This window comes from Ischnura elegans, chromosome 11 (genome assembly GCF_921293095.1).
Source record: "Ischnura elegans chromosome 11, ioIscEleg1.1, whole genome shotgun sequence".
Classification (NCBI taxonomy): domain Eukaryota; kingdom Metazoa; phylum Arthropoda; class Insecta; order Odonata; family Coenagrionidae; genus Ischnura; species Ischnura elegans.
The window spans coordinates 90,326,833-90,342,694 of record NC_060256.1 but is presented as its reverse complement, the minus strand read 5'-3'; the positions used below and the strand labels follow the sequence as shown (position 1 = coordinate 90,342,694).

The following is a 15,862-nucleotide window of genomic DNA, read 5'->3' as shown; positions in this document are numbered from 1 at the left end:
CAATTAAGCGGCTGTCCCTTTTAGGCGAACTATCCTGCATATGGGCATAAACAAACGTTAAAATGATGGAAAGAAGACTAAAGAATGTTTATAGCGCAACATAAGTTTATTATAATATTAATTTGATTAATAAATCAGCGAGTTTAGTTAATTTTATACCATTTTTAAGAATTATAAGAGTTTAGTTAAAAATATTTTTCACTGCCTAGGGCGACGCTGATTGAATGTCTTTTACCAACAGTAAGTCCTATTAAAGAAACGTCCTATCCTCTTGCGGATAGTATAACATGAAGAGCTTACAAAATAGGGCAAGAATAGGAACATTTGTGACAAAATAAGAGTAAATCAAATGAGGAAAATATAAAAATATAGTATTCTGAAAATGAAAAATTTTAATTTCGTCACGAGTATAGAGTCTATGTCGCCGACTCATGGCCCAATAAAGCGGCAGGCTGTCCTAATTAAGCGGAGAATACTCTGGGATATTCCTCTATTGGGTTCTGTTCTTTAAGATCTGCCTCAATTAAGCGGCTGCCCCAAGTAACCGGTGGACCCATTAAACGAAATCTACTGTATCTTTTAAGCTATCCTGAGAAAGGTTGCCACAGTGACGTACAGACCAAGGCAAGAAAGAGATTAAGGAAACCAAATTTACTCCTTTAAAATAGTAGCAGTAAATGTGACTGTTCCCGTCATCTAAGAGAGAGACATATTTGGTAACTATTCTCGGGATAGGACTCTTTTGAGAGTGATTTATATTCTATGACAGGGGCCTGGAGTGGATAAATGATGATAGCAGCAGCGACGCATTGCGCAAAGAAAGACGGGTCTGCTCGAGGGAATGAGATAAAAATAAGCGAACACGTGGAGCCTCACGGGAAAACGAAGAATGAGAGAATGTAATTCACTAAATATCATCTTGAGGGATCAACTCCAAGCATCACCTCACGAGCAATTTCGTGCATGGGAAATAAAATGCATTAACTGATGCGGTAAGTGAGTTGAAAAAATAATAATATAAACATGCAATATGCTTCACTTCTGTTTCCATTAAGTTGAATTAAATTCTACCATCTCATCTTCATTAGCACTTGAGTATTATTTATTTATTTTTAATTCTATCGCACAGTAATAAGAAAGTAGATATTTCACGACGATTAATCTCGAAAATCTCTTTTCTTCTTGATTGACCAGGAACATATTTTTATCATTTTTTTATACCCACTAAAATAGATTGCAGAGGCATTGTCTCAAGCGCTTAGAATTAGTTTTTAATATATCTATCGATGTTATCCATTATTCAGTTTTACATGCTCATTCCCAATATTGATAACCTTCTCAGAAAAATCTATACCTAGGAAAATTTCATAATTTTTTCCCTTTCCAGATTTTAAAATATATTTTCATTTTTGAAGGCAGTGTCTTCATGTAAGGAAATTTCAATCTAAACAGCCAATATTATGATATTACGAGTATTTTATAATGCTAGACTAACGTTAGGACCGCATGCATTCATTTACAGTACAATATTACCCAGTCACTAGAAGCACCTTGGAATAATACGGCGAAAGGAATCTCTTGAGATGAAAGCTTTGAAGACAACGAGGAAAAGCCTAACTCAAGCGAACGAAGAATCGGAATTTTACAGCGAAGAAAGCAGAACAATTGCCATTATATGACGAGAAAAATTAAGTTAAATTGCATTTATTCATATGGCTTTTAATGTTTGGAAGCAATGAATTCAGAATGGTATTTCAAATTCCTGGTTATTCCTGTAATTCCCGATATGGTACCTAAGTTGATTTTATTTTGCGATAAGAGTATTAATCAAGAAGGCATGCTTGAATAAAAAAAATCAACAATACCCCTTTTCTAGAAAATTCAATTACGTGCAATTCTTTATGAAAAGGAAAATAATGAACAAAATGAATATATTGGGTATTCCTCGTAACCTAGTATTCAAAATACAGTGAATAAAAAGAGCGAAATGAAGAACGATACCCGAACACTAACGATGATTGTGAATCCATTTGCTCGCAACGTAATGGAATAGAACAAGTGCAAATGGATCACGTCCAAGATCACTTCCAGATTTAACGGACGATGATATTTCATCCTCGCACGGACAACGCTGTCACTTGGCGCCGTTTACGCCATGGTAGGTTGGAGTGAAGTGGTAAATGGTAAAAAAAAAGCGCTGAACAACTGTGCAGAAAACACGCCAAAAAATTGGGTGAGGTGAAGTTTTTGTAGATTTCACCCTCAGCACCCTAAGGACGAGATAAAATAATTAAAGTAAAAGATACTAATGAACGCACACTAGGGTAATATTAAACTCAATTTTTTACTGGAAAAAAATAGATGGTAGCGTTTTTGCTAGTTTAACAGATTTTTACCACTTTAAAAAGAAACTAAAATATTAATCCAATATACGCCAAAGGAAATAATTAATAATTGACAAATAACTGAAGGAATATAATTTACGAAAACATACTGAAAATTTTGGTCACATTTTTCTTAATTTAAAATTGACGCTATAATTACCATTGAAGTAAAAACAGAGTATGAAATATTTACAGCTACCTACATATTTCGATTTTCCCGCCAAATTATTTTTCAAGAGGGATAAACTCTACTTCTTAAGCATATAATCTTAAGATCTAATTCTTTAGCATAAAAAATGCTCTACATCACAAACAAGAAGGTCTCTAATATCTCTTAACCGCAGCTAAAATTAGGAGACATTGATAAATTAGTACCAGATCCCACTATAGTAATTAAAAAGAAACAATATCGAAAGCAGGAATGTTTTATACTAACTGTGCAACGAAATATTTTCTTGCAATCGTCGATAGAGATTTAATATATGCCGAGAACGATTCGGAATACATGGAACTCGGAATAAAATTCACATTATAATTACTTTCTTTCACAGATATTTCATCATTGGAATGATTATTAACACCGTGAGACGTAAATGTGAACTATGGAATGGAATGATGACGTTAGAATACATGAAAGCTAGGAAATATTGTGAAATGTAGAGAATCGAAATTAACTCTCCCACGCAGCCTACTAATTTTATTTTTATTATTTGAGAGCAATACTGCAGACAAGAGTATCTAATGAACCTTTTCTCTTCAAACAAATGAAAAAAATCAAATTACAAGGAAGAGTAAAATGAGTCGGCACTAATTTATACCGTCGAATAGTAGAGCCCTAAAGGATTAAAAGCAATCATTTCTCAGGCTGTTTCCAGCCGTATGTAACTGCAGGTATTGAGTTGAGGAGAGCGAAAAGCAAATATCACAGTAACATTTCATTAAGATGAAACTACCTCCATTCAGCCACTCTGGTGCAAATGCCACATCTAATGGAGGGTTTCCATGGAGACGTAATCCTCAGGCCATTGATTACGAGAGAAGTTCATTTTGTGGTCCGAGAATGGATCCTTCAATGTTCCTATTAGCAACAATAAAAGAAGGGGTGATATCACTGTAGCAATTACGATGATTAAAGGGCCGTTCGTATGGATACGTGAATTGTAAATGCCGTGGATTCCATTGCAGTATTCCTTTTCTCAATCGAACATCAAATATGACCAAAGTAATACTGAATTGGCAAAAAAATACATTCAGTCAGACCAGTAATAGCATAATTAGAGTGACTAAACGATTATGAAGTATAAATAAAGCGAACAGTTGTGTTGGGAAACTTTGGTACGCTAACAAAAATTATTGAAATTATGCATATAATACAACTTTTCCAATTCCAATTTCCAACAACCAAGAAAATAATAGAAGTAAGAATTTTATCTTCTCTTGAAGAACAGGTGGGGTTTTGCTACCAAAAATAATCAAAGTTAAATAAACGGTAAGGTCGCATTGCACTTGCTAATGTTAGAAAAGACGTTTTGCCGCACAACATTAAAGACGGTGTCTATGAGGTGCCATGTTCATGTGGCAAAGACTACATATGAGAGACGTGTAGATCAATGAAAGTCCGCAACCAGGAACACAGAAGGGCTACAAAAAAATAAGCAATTTCAGCTCTCCGCCATTGCGGAGCATGCTTGGAGTGATCCCGGACACCAGATACTGTTTGACGAAGCAACAGTTGTTGCAAAAGAAAATAGATATTATCCCAGGCTAATAAAGGAGGCTATCGAAATATTCAAGAAACCTGAGAACATGAATAGAGAAGACGGCTACCCTCTCCACAACTCGTGGAAGAGGGTCATACGAGAAAAAAGGAGGTGGACCAATCAGCATCCAGCATGAAAAATTGGCGCCAAGAATGCACTATATAAGTCACCAAAAATTGAATCCTAACATCGACCTGAAGACGCCGGTTGGAATACCGGAGAAATTTTCGTCGCAAAGAAAATCCACGCGGTGAAACCCAGAAGCATGGAGACAAATTCTAATGTTAGAATGTTGAAAAATACATGCTAGGTGGAGCTCAAGTTAGTAGTCAGATTACACCAACGGGCATCATTTCTATTTTTTTTTTTTTTACTGCCGGTACACCACCACCCACCACACGCGAAATAAGGTGTCTCGTGAGGTAGTATGTGCAACATTATATGGTCAAACAAGGGCTGAATTCGATATTATTACTATAGTATTCTACCAATTAACACGTTCCCTGCCACGCGCCGCCATAGGGCGTCTCACATAACTTCAAATCGGAGTTAGTGAGACGCCATATGGCGTCTCGCATTGCTGCTGGATGCAACTAGTGAGACGCCAATGGGCGTCAAAGTAGCGTTTTCGTTGAATCATCAAGCGATGAATAGAACTTGAAATTTAAGCTACATTTTCTTATGCACTGATGAGACAATGTTATCTTCTGTGAAGGGAGGGTATTGGTAACACATTTCAGCTCGAATATAATTTTTTTTTCGCCTTCGGTTTCTCATGTTTTTTTCGAGAGTGCCATTTTTCAATGGCTCTATCATTCTATGTCTCAAGTGGAGCTTGAGGTATTATATCTCAACACAATGTTTCAAATTACATTTGCTGAGCTTTTTTTCATTTATTTCCTTCCCTCAGTTGTCGCTCATGCCTAACCGAGTGAGGAGCGTATCAGTATACCAAATTTATTCTCTGTGCCTGTGCCTTCCATACGGAAGTGATAACCAGTTTAGTGAATATATCATGTGTACTCCGTCACGCATTATTGGGGGAAAGAAACGTTTTAACGAAGAAGAAATCAAGCATATGTTGTATTCTGTCCATTCGGCTTCCACTAATGACCTTGAAGGATTTTCTGAAGGAGACACCGCTTATTCACGGTGTCTGAGGAGTCGTATGAATCCTCATAGTCAGGTAATCTTTCTTCTTCTAATACAGGTATGATTGCTTATTTCAATTTTTTATTCACATTCTAATAACTCCTTCTCCGTGGCACCGACTCCACGGGGCCTGAGGGGGCCCGAGTCCACCCTAAAATTCGTTACAGATGTGAGGAAAAAATGTGTCATGCTTGTCAATTTTCCCCGGAGTGTCCAGATATCGAGATTCCAGTGATCAGGATTCTAACGTCGATCATATGACTCTTCTAAAATGCTTAAAAAACTTAAAATTCACTACTTATAAAATTTACAGAGACAAGGTCCCCAGTTTGGGCCCTACCAATATTTTTTAAGTCGGCACCCCTGCTCCTGCTGTAATGTTTAGATACTTCTAGTGAGGTGATTCATCCCGCGCTTATAGAAAGAAATCTTGGGAGATAAGTCTCATTTTGTGGGAATCATTAGGAACAATAGGAAAGGGCTGTTGAGAGAAATAACGACTGCTAAATTAAAGAAAGGCATTTCAGTGCTATGAAAAACTTGTGGAGCAACGGTAAAGAAATGGAAAGATCAGCGCGACGTATTCATGATCTCCACCACCATCAGATAGGAGATAATCCCAACGGGGAAAGAAATCGAAGAGGGGAAGTGGTTACTAAGCCAAAGATGGTGATTGAGTACATACAATAAAATAAAGGGAGGAATTGACCTTGCTGATACCCTTACGTTGTATCACTGCACCCATCGAAAAATAGTAAGGTGGTACCACAAGGTGGCCGATGATGCTCTTTTTGGGACCTGCATTGTTAATGCTTTAATACTGTGGAATGAAACACAGAATCCAGGTGCCCACATGATCTCTCTCCTGCAGTTAAGACGATAAATTATAGAAGAATGGATGCATATTCTTCGGGATTCCGTTGATAGGGTCTAAAAAATCGATGCACTACCTGGTAAATACAAATAACACTGAAGGAAGTCTTCGAAGTCTGGTAATTTAGAGGATAAAATTATCATCACATAAAATTAGTATCAGTATTTTTTGCACTATTTTTAGCGCTGTATCTTCATTTTAGAAAAGCCCGTGTTGTCTGTCGCGGATGTTACAAAGAATTCTTGCAGACAATGAACCGCAAAGTTGCCCTCACTAAAGCCAAACGTGTTTCTACAAAATTTATGATCTGTCCGGATCAGCCGTACCTAAGTCTCCCAAATTTAAATCATTGCACTAATCATCTCCGGATACGGTAGCAAATATTATTAAAAGCATAATCAACAATTAAAATTTGTTTTGACATTATTTTCAATCATAGCTTTTCAGTGTACACTAAAAAGTTGGAACGCAGATCCAATTGCCTGAGCCGCCAAATGGTGTCTCGTCAAATTTTAGGCATTGTCAAAAGTGGGGAGACGCCCTATGGCGTCGCACATGACTTAAGTTACAAGCGATAGCGCATCACGTAATGAGTGTAAATATACCGAGAAATATTAGTAAAACCCGGAGATAGGCTCAATATCATTATTGCCGTTTGGTAATAGGTTCGAAAATATTCGCCTGGCACACGCGGAATGACAGTAGAATTCGGGCCCGGCAGCGAACGTGTTAAGGTAGCTTTCCATGGAGTATTCAAGAAGTGATCTGGGAGCAGCCTGAGAAATGATTGCTTTTAATCCTTTAGGGCTCTACTATTCGACGGTATAAATTCGTGTCGACCCATTTTACTCTTCCTTGTATTTAGATGTTTTCATTTGTTTGAATAGAAAAGGTTCATTACAGACTCTTCCCTACCGTATTGCTCTCAAATATTAAAAATAAAATTAGTAGCTAGCTTAGTTAGCGAGCTTATATAATTCATTCTATTAATTCTAGTAACTCCACAAGGAAAACTCGATTCATCTTTACTGGAGTTTAATCTCATATCTGCACGATGAACTAAAATCAATCTAGCACCACGGAATTCTATTTGCATAGTAATTAGCGCAGAAGAATCCGGAAAAAATGTTTTAGCTCAAGGTCTTCGATATTTGGAGCTCCAAAATACACGAAGGGAGGTATAAATTTTATTTCCATTCAACTTTGAGTTTTTTATTTATTTTTTTATTATACTGAGTAGTTAAAGGGCCAAAACGTTTTTATATACATTGATTAGAGACTATTCGGTATACCATTATGATAAAATTGTTTTGCAGCTCTTATCTTCTTTCCTTTTGCATTTTTAGAGCTTTTCGCACATTCACCAAAGTAAATATATTTGTCGGATAAATGACGTAGTTTTACGACAGAATATCGGGTGTATCGTTGCAATTACCCCTTTCGCTCCTACAGCAATTGCAGTTTTTACTCCTAGAAAACTCAAGCCGTACGCAAGAACGCGTCTGGCGTTATATAAACAAATATCTATGCAAAAAAATTCATTTGTTTATACAGAAAAACGAACACAGTGGAAGAAATACCATTTCATCAGGAGTGATGAACATTCATGTAACCTCCAGTATAAAGGGAAACTAACTCAATGTATAATAACTTTTTTTTTTAATTTTCCTGTGGTCAAACACGGGGCCGATATTTCGGCACCCTCAGTGTTTTGAGGCGAAAACCGAAGGCCAATATATCGGCACCCTAAACATCTAACAAGTGTTAAGGAATGAAAAGTATGGAATGTAAAGATATAGCATTAGTGATATTCACGAAGAAAATTCGAACGTGAATAATCCACAACAGTTAAATGACGTTGACGACCCATCCTATGCAGAGAAAATACCTGGCAGTAGGGTTATAAAAGCACTTATAAATATTAATTTACGCACAGGTAATTTAATTCAATTACTATATTGGTTAAAATTAAAATTCGAACGCTTACTTATAGAACGTAAGCAACTGTAGACTAAAGGGTAACATTTAATATTGTTGGGTTACTCTATGCATGACCTTATACGAAATAAGGATACAAATTTCGCTCAATGGGCAAAAAGTTTCTACCACTGGAAAATCCGAAACCATTGAATTGAAACCAGCCTGTAAGGAACTTGGTAAGTTACACTTTGCGACGTACAGATTCACTCAGAAGTTAGTCTGAAAGTCATCAACTATCGTTTGTCTCGCGGCCTCTCCACGATTCTGATATGTTCGACGCTATAGTGCCAACGATTCATGCCTTAGTAAACATCATATGTGAAGAACATACTGCTAAAGTGTACAAAATTATTTCCATAACCGGGGATCGGGTTGGTGTGGTGGCTAGAGTGTTGACCTCCCGCCTAGTGGGCTCGGCTTCGAATCCCGGCGGTGGCAGAGAATTTTCATAGATTGACCGATCCCAGGTTAAATGCTGTGTGGAGGACATTTCAAGCGCATCACTCCGTCCGTCGGATGGGACGTTAATCCGTGGACCTCTTGGCGCCTTGCGATAGGAGAAAGCTAATGCTGACGCCTCTTCTCCGCACCTTTCCTTCCATACCCGTCCCTCATGGCGCAAATGACCTCAACTGTGGTTCGCCTCTTCCAAATACCATTTCTGGGCTCGGGTTCAAATCCCGGCGGAGGCAGAGAATTTTCAGAGACTGCCCGATCCCTGCTTGAATGTTGTGTGGAGGACATTTCAAGCGCAACACTCCGTCCGTCGGATGGGACGTAAACCGTGGTCCCCTTGGCGCTTTCCGTTAATATCAGGCTAATGCCGACGCCGGGTTTCTCTCCATCCTCCCTTACCCATCCTTCCCTCATGGCGCAAATGACCTCAGCTGTCGGTCACCTCCTCCAAATACCATACCATATTTATATAAGCTATACTATACTCGATCAATAATTTCACCTACAGTCTCTATAAACCTACACAGTTAAATGTGAATATTTTACTTGAATTTGAGGAAAAACAACTGTTGAATTTCATTAGCGAGACCAGTAATTTCTAAGTTTTAATCGAAAAAAAAATATACACAGCTTAACCAATATGGTCATGATTTTATATATATATTTTTAGAACTATGATGCTACGAGAAAATATTGACAATCTATTACATCAAGCCAATTATTATCAACGTACGACCAAGCCAATTATTATCAACGTACGACCAAGCCAATTATTATCAACGACGATCAGACGTAATATTTCTGAATTTGATACTTCTTAGGATCCCTTTTAATCATAATTAACGTATTTAGTAATTTTAAAAGAGCAGATACGTGTTCATCACTGATTCATCCGGTGATTTAAACCATGCCTATAAAAGACTATGTTAAAATGAATTGAATATCCATAAAGATAACTTTAGGAAGTAGGTACAATTTTTAGGCTACTACCCAGGGATATCATTAACGCAGCATTGCCAGGAGCTTTACACAAATGTGAGCATAACCAAAAAACCGCTTATATCATAAGTCCTCATGGGTAGTAGCGTGGGGGAGTAGCAGAGAGATGTCCCAGAGGAGCGTAAGGGTTGGGCGGTGTTGAAGGGGAGGCCTCGGGGACATGATGATGCGGGCAAGGGCCAGCACCATGGGAGACGATTGTCGTCGTCCTCCTCCCGGGTAAGCGCTCATCCCTTGGAGCGGACCAGTGGCGAATACCCAAATAACCGAGCGTAGTCATGGAAGCAGAGGAAGACGAAAAAATGGTCAGCGAAAACTTAAAATGGTCCTCTTTGCTTAAGCTGAAGACGAGGAAGGAATAGATAAAAACAATTGAAGGCTTTCCAACTTTGAAGACAAAACAATTCGAACATGGATAGAGATGGTCGAGAATGTGTTGATAATTAAATACGCACAGTTCATAGCGTGCATTTTTACTTTGTTGAACTCACACACATTGGATATAGTAGCATACATAATTAAAGTCTGATATGATTATTTTTAAATTCAGAACGAAAAAAACAGCCAAGAGATTGATACGGTTAAGCATCCTCTACAGTACAGGAATCTCTTTTTTACTCTAAATTGTAATGCATTACCTATTATCTATTCATTAATTTCCGGTTAATCTTAAATTTGTTGCTACTCTTGATTCTTTTAGTATTCATATTATATGGTCTGAAAGGCATGGTAAAAACGCCATATAGTTCGACAGGTGAGTTAAGTACGTCCTAAAAATAGTAGGAGAAAAGTAAAGTCAACGGAAAAACCGTGAAGAGAAGAGTGCACAACCGTTAAGGCCAAGTATTGATAAATGAAGACCACATGAAGACAATCATTGAAGGAGAAGTGTACAGAAGCAAATTAATGAAAAGCTTTATCCCAGGATATTTGAGTAACGACGATGATGTAGACATTAAACAAGTAGTGAGTATTTTAATATTTAAAAACAAATAGCCAACTTTTCGATGAGCGGCTCACGTGTGAAAACTTTATCGTCAATAGAAAACCTAATCTGATTGAAAACGCCGAGAAATTTCAAAGTTTTAAGCCTGTGAAGAAAAAGTGAACTTCTATTCTTCTCTTAATTTCTATAGAGTATTACAAATTCTTATTATTGCTCCATTTTGTCTCAGCTCTACTCTAAATACTCCTTCCGCAATAAGTCGTATATGACAGATAAATAATCCTAAGAGAATTTTAGCATATTCACAGTAGTCCGTTATTTGGCCAATTCTACGAGGTAACTTAAGTGAAGAGAGCTTCATCATAGATCACACCACCCGTATCTATTGCAGAAACGAGTAATAGAATATTTTATAATAGTAAAATAGATTTGCGTTTTGTATGCTTTTGCTAACACAACTCACGTCACAGATTTTGAAGATAGCTCGCATGATCTTGCGTGCGAGTATACGTGGTCTAAATGAGAAACAAAAGATAAAAATTCCTCCGAATCCTAAAAGAAAGAGATACATGCGGGCAATCGGCTTGCGATAAATTTCCATCTCTCCACGCTTAAAAGCCCCTCTGGACGGAAAAGAAAAATAATTCCCAAAAAAAAAGCCCCACGATTTCAGCTACATATAGCTTTGCGGCCCGGAGGGATCCAAAGTTTTATCGCAGAATCTCCGCTGCGCAAAGAAGCAGCGAAAATAATGAAAAAGAAAGGTGCAAACCTTTTCCCACAATTTTCTTCGTAGTTCTCCTGAAACAAGGAGACTTCAAAATGTTTGTACTTGCGCAGCATTGCAGGAGAGAAGTGTAACGCGTATATTTTGCAGAAAGAGCCTTTTAATGTAAACCTGAATATGTGTTTCCGAAATAAGGAAGAACATAGAAGCTAAATGAATGGAAGGCTATAATCCCGGGATATTAAAACGCATTATTTAAAAAAGAATAATGAATCTTACGCGCACATAAACCTCTGATTAATTTAAATGAATGATCCCTGATTGCCAAATTTTGTACAAATAAGAGCGGGATAAATAATTTTAAAATGTCCTTTACCCTCCGATAAATTGTCCACTTTTTTAACATAAAATAACGATGACTTGAATAATGTGTCTCAATATCTTAAATTTACGATTATCCCCGAAAACTAATAGTGTCAGGTAAAGTTGTAAAAATAGTCCTATAGATTGTATATGATTGTAGTAAATAGTATTCGACCTTGCAAAAGGTTTACCTCGCTGATATCACCAAGAAACACAGATTTGAATGCTGATACTCCGAATAATATATTTTGGAACACACGTCAACGCAGCCTGGAAGCTCGCAAGTCTATAATTATCTTAAACAAATGATGCCAGGTTGGCATGCTTTGTAAATAAGAAAATAATAGAAAGACGAAAAAAATAGGGTCTCCCCTCTTCCCAGAATATTATCCACGCTGTTCCCCCGGGTGACAACCAACACCTACATGAATTTGTACCTCCAGGGCAATAAAGAGGGTTTGGCGCACACAATGTGGTTCGCGAACGCTTTAAAAATATCAATTTAGCGAGTGATACGAACTTACCTTACCGCAACCTTAACCCTTTATAACCCAATATTGCTTCTAAGCAACATCAAAAATGTTTAAACTCTCAGCTCTATTTAGGAGATATCTAAACCATGCATTATTTTGTAGTGTAAATTGTAATGGCGAAATATTTAGCTGCCACGATAATAATCACTTAGTGTAAAATTTTCAAGTTTTCAAAATGAAAAATCTTGAAATTTGATTCCTCCCAGAAACAGCTCTGGGTTAGAAAGGGTTAAATAAATGTTAAAAACTGTCATCCATGGTAATTAAGGCAGTGGCAAATTAATTCCACAATTCTCAAATAATTTCCTCGTCCCGAAAATAATCCCGAAAAAAATCTCTTAAAATCGACTGCAAACACGTTAAAAAAGAGGAGTTTGGACATGAATCATATTATCATGAAACGAATTGGAAAAATTCTGTGAACCACAACTGCACCTGAACGTTTGTCATGCTTCTTGCGTCACTATGGGGGTTAGCTGTGGCCGAATTAGGTAGTCAAAGAAGATAATACAACAATTGTAACGAGAGTCGCCAATTTCTTCGCTAACCTCTGGTCGTGACCGCTATTAATAACTAGGATTAACGCCCAGGCATACATTTCATCGATCAAAATAGCAGATGCAACAGAATAGGCGGTAAATATTTTGATGAACTTCAAAATATTGTCAACAGTTACCTATAACCTACAGGAAAAATACTTTTAATTCTCTCAAAAACGTCTGGAAAGAGATCTGATTATTTATTTATAGTTTATTTTTTGTTGTTAACTCAGCACTTTCAACCTTTGTGTTCAGTGTGGTGATATTTATTAATTTTACTCCCCCTTACATCGCAATTGACAGGAGAATGACAAAGAGAATTCTCCATGTTCGAAAACAAGGGCTATTCACTTTCAACAATGTCGACGCAGCGGGAGCAAACGGTGAATTTATTCCGCGTTTCGATGTCATAAACACCCACCACTTAAATTCAGTGCGCGGATAAAACCGCGCCAATCAGCCGAGATCCCAGTGGGTGAGCCAAAACCCAGAGGAACATCACCGCTGACTGATGAAAAACACCACAACAACAACAGCCGAAAAAAAAATGACAACAAACGAAGGGCAGTGTTCTTGGCACTCCGGACCATGACGTCAACAACATGAACCTCGCTGTCGATAAAAAGAAAATCCCAGCGGGATAAAATGTCCATTCCCTCGTTCTCAATCACCCTGGCCAGCGGGAGCACTTTGCCTGTTTGTTTATTATTTCCTTGGCTCACCCGAGTGCACTGTGTCGCTTCCAAATAATAAAAAAATATTCTCCTCCCCGGGGCGGCTCTCCGTGGTAATTTTTTTTAGTGTGGAAGCATAAAAAAACGAGAGGAGGCAGAGAAAAAAAACATGAACATGAGATAGCGCGGGGCTGAGAGGGACACTTTGACAACAATGCAAGCAACTCACCGGCCTCGTGTCCCCGGCAACCGGTCCGGCGCCGAGGAGCGCGGCGCTCGCCGCCAAAATCACCGCAGCGAACCCCATGCTGGGTGCCGACCGCTGCTGCACGACACACCGGCGAACAGCACTCAAGGATAGGCTATAAAATCGCTCTGACACAGCGTCCGGCTGGGGCTCTCCGACCACGGTTCGCGGGGTACGATTACGGGGATTATAACTCCGAAGATGGCACGAAGATCACGGTGGGGTTGGTCGCCCAAAGGGGTATAAACTCCTCCACTGTTTCCAGAGCACAACCGCACGTACAGACTGCCGTGGGGCTTATGGAAGGTAGGGAAACAGGGTACAGGATGAGTTAGGGGTCAGGAGGGGAAGGAGGAGGGTTCGCGGGGGCGCCGCTTGGCGCCGCCAGCCTCGCGACTCCGGTCGGGAGAGGGGAGGGGCGAATCAATAAGAGGGGAGTGGGGGATGCACGAAGGAAGGAGGGGCGGTGAGAGGAGGAAGCGGTTGTGTACCGCATGGCCTAGGAATGAATATTCCGATAGGCGGGGGACATGCAGGGAACCGCCGAGGGCCCAGAGCAGCCGGGCGGGCGGGCCTCGCACCCTCAGGGCCGGTACTTTTCCTGGAAAAAGCGAAAGAACAGAAAGTTGCATAAATTTACTCCAAGTCCGGGGAAAAAATGCTAAATGTTATTTTTTTTAAATACGAAAATTTATTTACGAACATGAATATTTCTTTCGCTTTTTTTATTTCGAGTTCTTTGCCATTTCAGAAAAGAGAACATATCACGCTGATAGATGGTAAAAGGAGTGAAATAAAATCCACATGCATTTACTATTAGTCGGGTAATTCTACAAAAGAAATGTAATTATAAAACAATTTCTATCTCATCAGAATGTTTAAAACGCTCCAGTGAACAGAGAATGAGTTTATGGTGAAAAATAAGTTATGCAAAAGTAAATGAACTTTTTTAAAAATCTCAAAGAAAAAAGGGATCCCAATGACACTTGTTTCTGAAATAAAAAAGTCGTTTGTCGCGATAGGTATAGTAATCGTTAATAATTATCATATGGATTTCCATGCCTATTACGAAATATTTTACCTTTAATAATAAATTGCTTTCCTCGGAAAAAATAAATGACGTAAACGCTGCATCTATTTTCACCAAGTGAAATAATATAAAATATATACTCTATCCAAATGCACGAACACATCCGTAATTTTTTTCGTTGCGTCCTCTATCATTTTTATACGGCTGCATTCCGCTGATATAATGAGTGCATTATTATAATTATCATTAATATCGTTATTATTAGTCTAATAAGTTACTAATATAATGAGAGAACCATTGAATACTTTACCCTTTATTCACCGATAATGACTAGAAAAGACATGCATTTATATTAAAACATTCTAACTAAAAGGGGAATATATAGGAACACTTACACAAACAGTGAATTTCGGAAAACAGCAGAAAAACGAACGGTTTTCACATAGTATAAATTTTATTTTATTGAAAAGAGATGGCTTCAATATTACCTTGTTTGCACTAAAAAAGGAATGAGTGTATAGGATATATTATATTTTCACAATTTCCGGGAAAAAAGAACTGTTCAAACACACGAATCATTTCTTGATATTTGACTAAGTTTTATTCATAAAAATAATAAACTATATCACATAAATTACCCTGAAAGACGCAGTGAATTGTTGCGGGCACAATTACAATTAGGAGTATATTCATATTTATCCCTTTACCCGCAGCAGGTTTAAAATACGTCACTATTAGAACCACTAGCAGTACTTGAAGAAAAAATAATAAGAAACATTTTTGCATTGTCTGCTCCTAAGAACGATCAAGTGACATTATTTATCGTTTAATACATGAAATATTGCTAGAGAAAGCATCTTTTATAATTGTGCCTGTTTTATAATATTTATCTAGTTATTTATCAAGTTATCAGAACACAGCATAGTTGCCATTTTATAGTGGCACAGTATAACAAACTTAAAAATTACAAGCACAATTAAACATAGTAAATTTAAATAAATAACAATGCATTGAAAGTAATCTTATTGACCTTAAAGAGTTTCTATTAAGGTAGGAAAGAGCGCGGTTTGTAAAGGAGTGGTTTGGAAAAGAGAACGGGTCAGTGTGATCTGGAAGGGAACTCATGAGAGAAGAGAGGCGAGAGAGGATGGAGCGTTTGGTCAGTTTGGACAATATGGGAATGGGCGAATATATGGAG

The 15,862-nt window shown here is 38.0% G+C and overlaps 1 protein-coding gene across 1 annotated transcript in view; it reads right to left on the bottom strand.

The window, feature by feature from the left end:
* LOC124167692 (flocculation protein FLO11) overlaps window positions 1-13,943 on the bottom strand; it is a 738,729-nt gene extending 724,786 nt beyond the window's left edge. Inside the window, exon 1 of the mRNA XM_046545680.1 lies at window positions 13,617-13,943. Coding sequence (XP_046401636.1) covers window positions 13,617-13,694 — 78 coding nt within the window. The 5' untranslated portion in view covers window positions 13,695-13,943. The remainder of the gene's footprint in view (window positions 1-13,616) is intronic.
* Window positions 13,944-15,862: the final 1,919 nt, after the last annotated feature.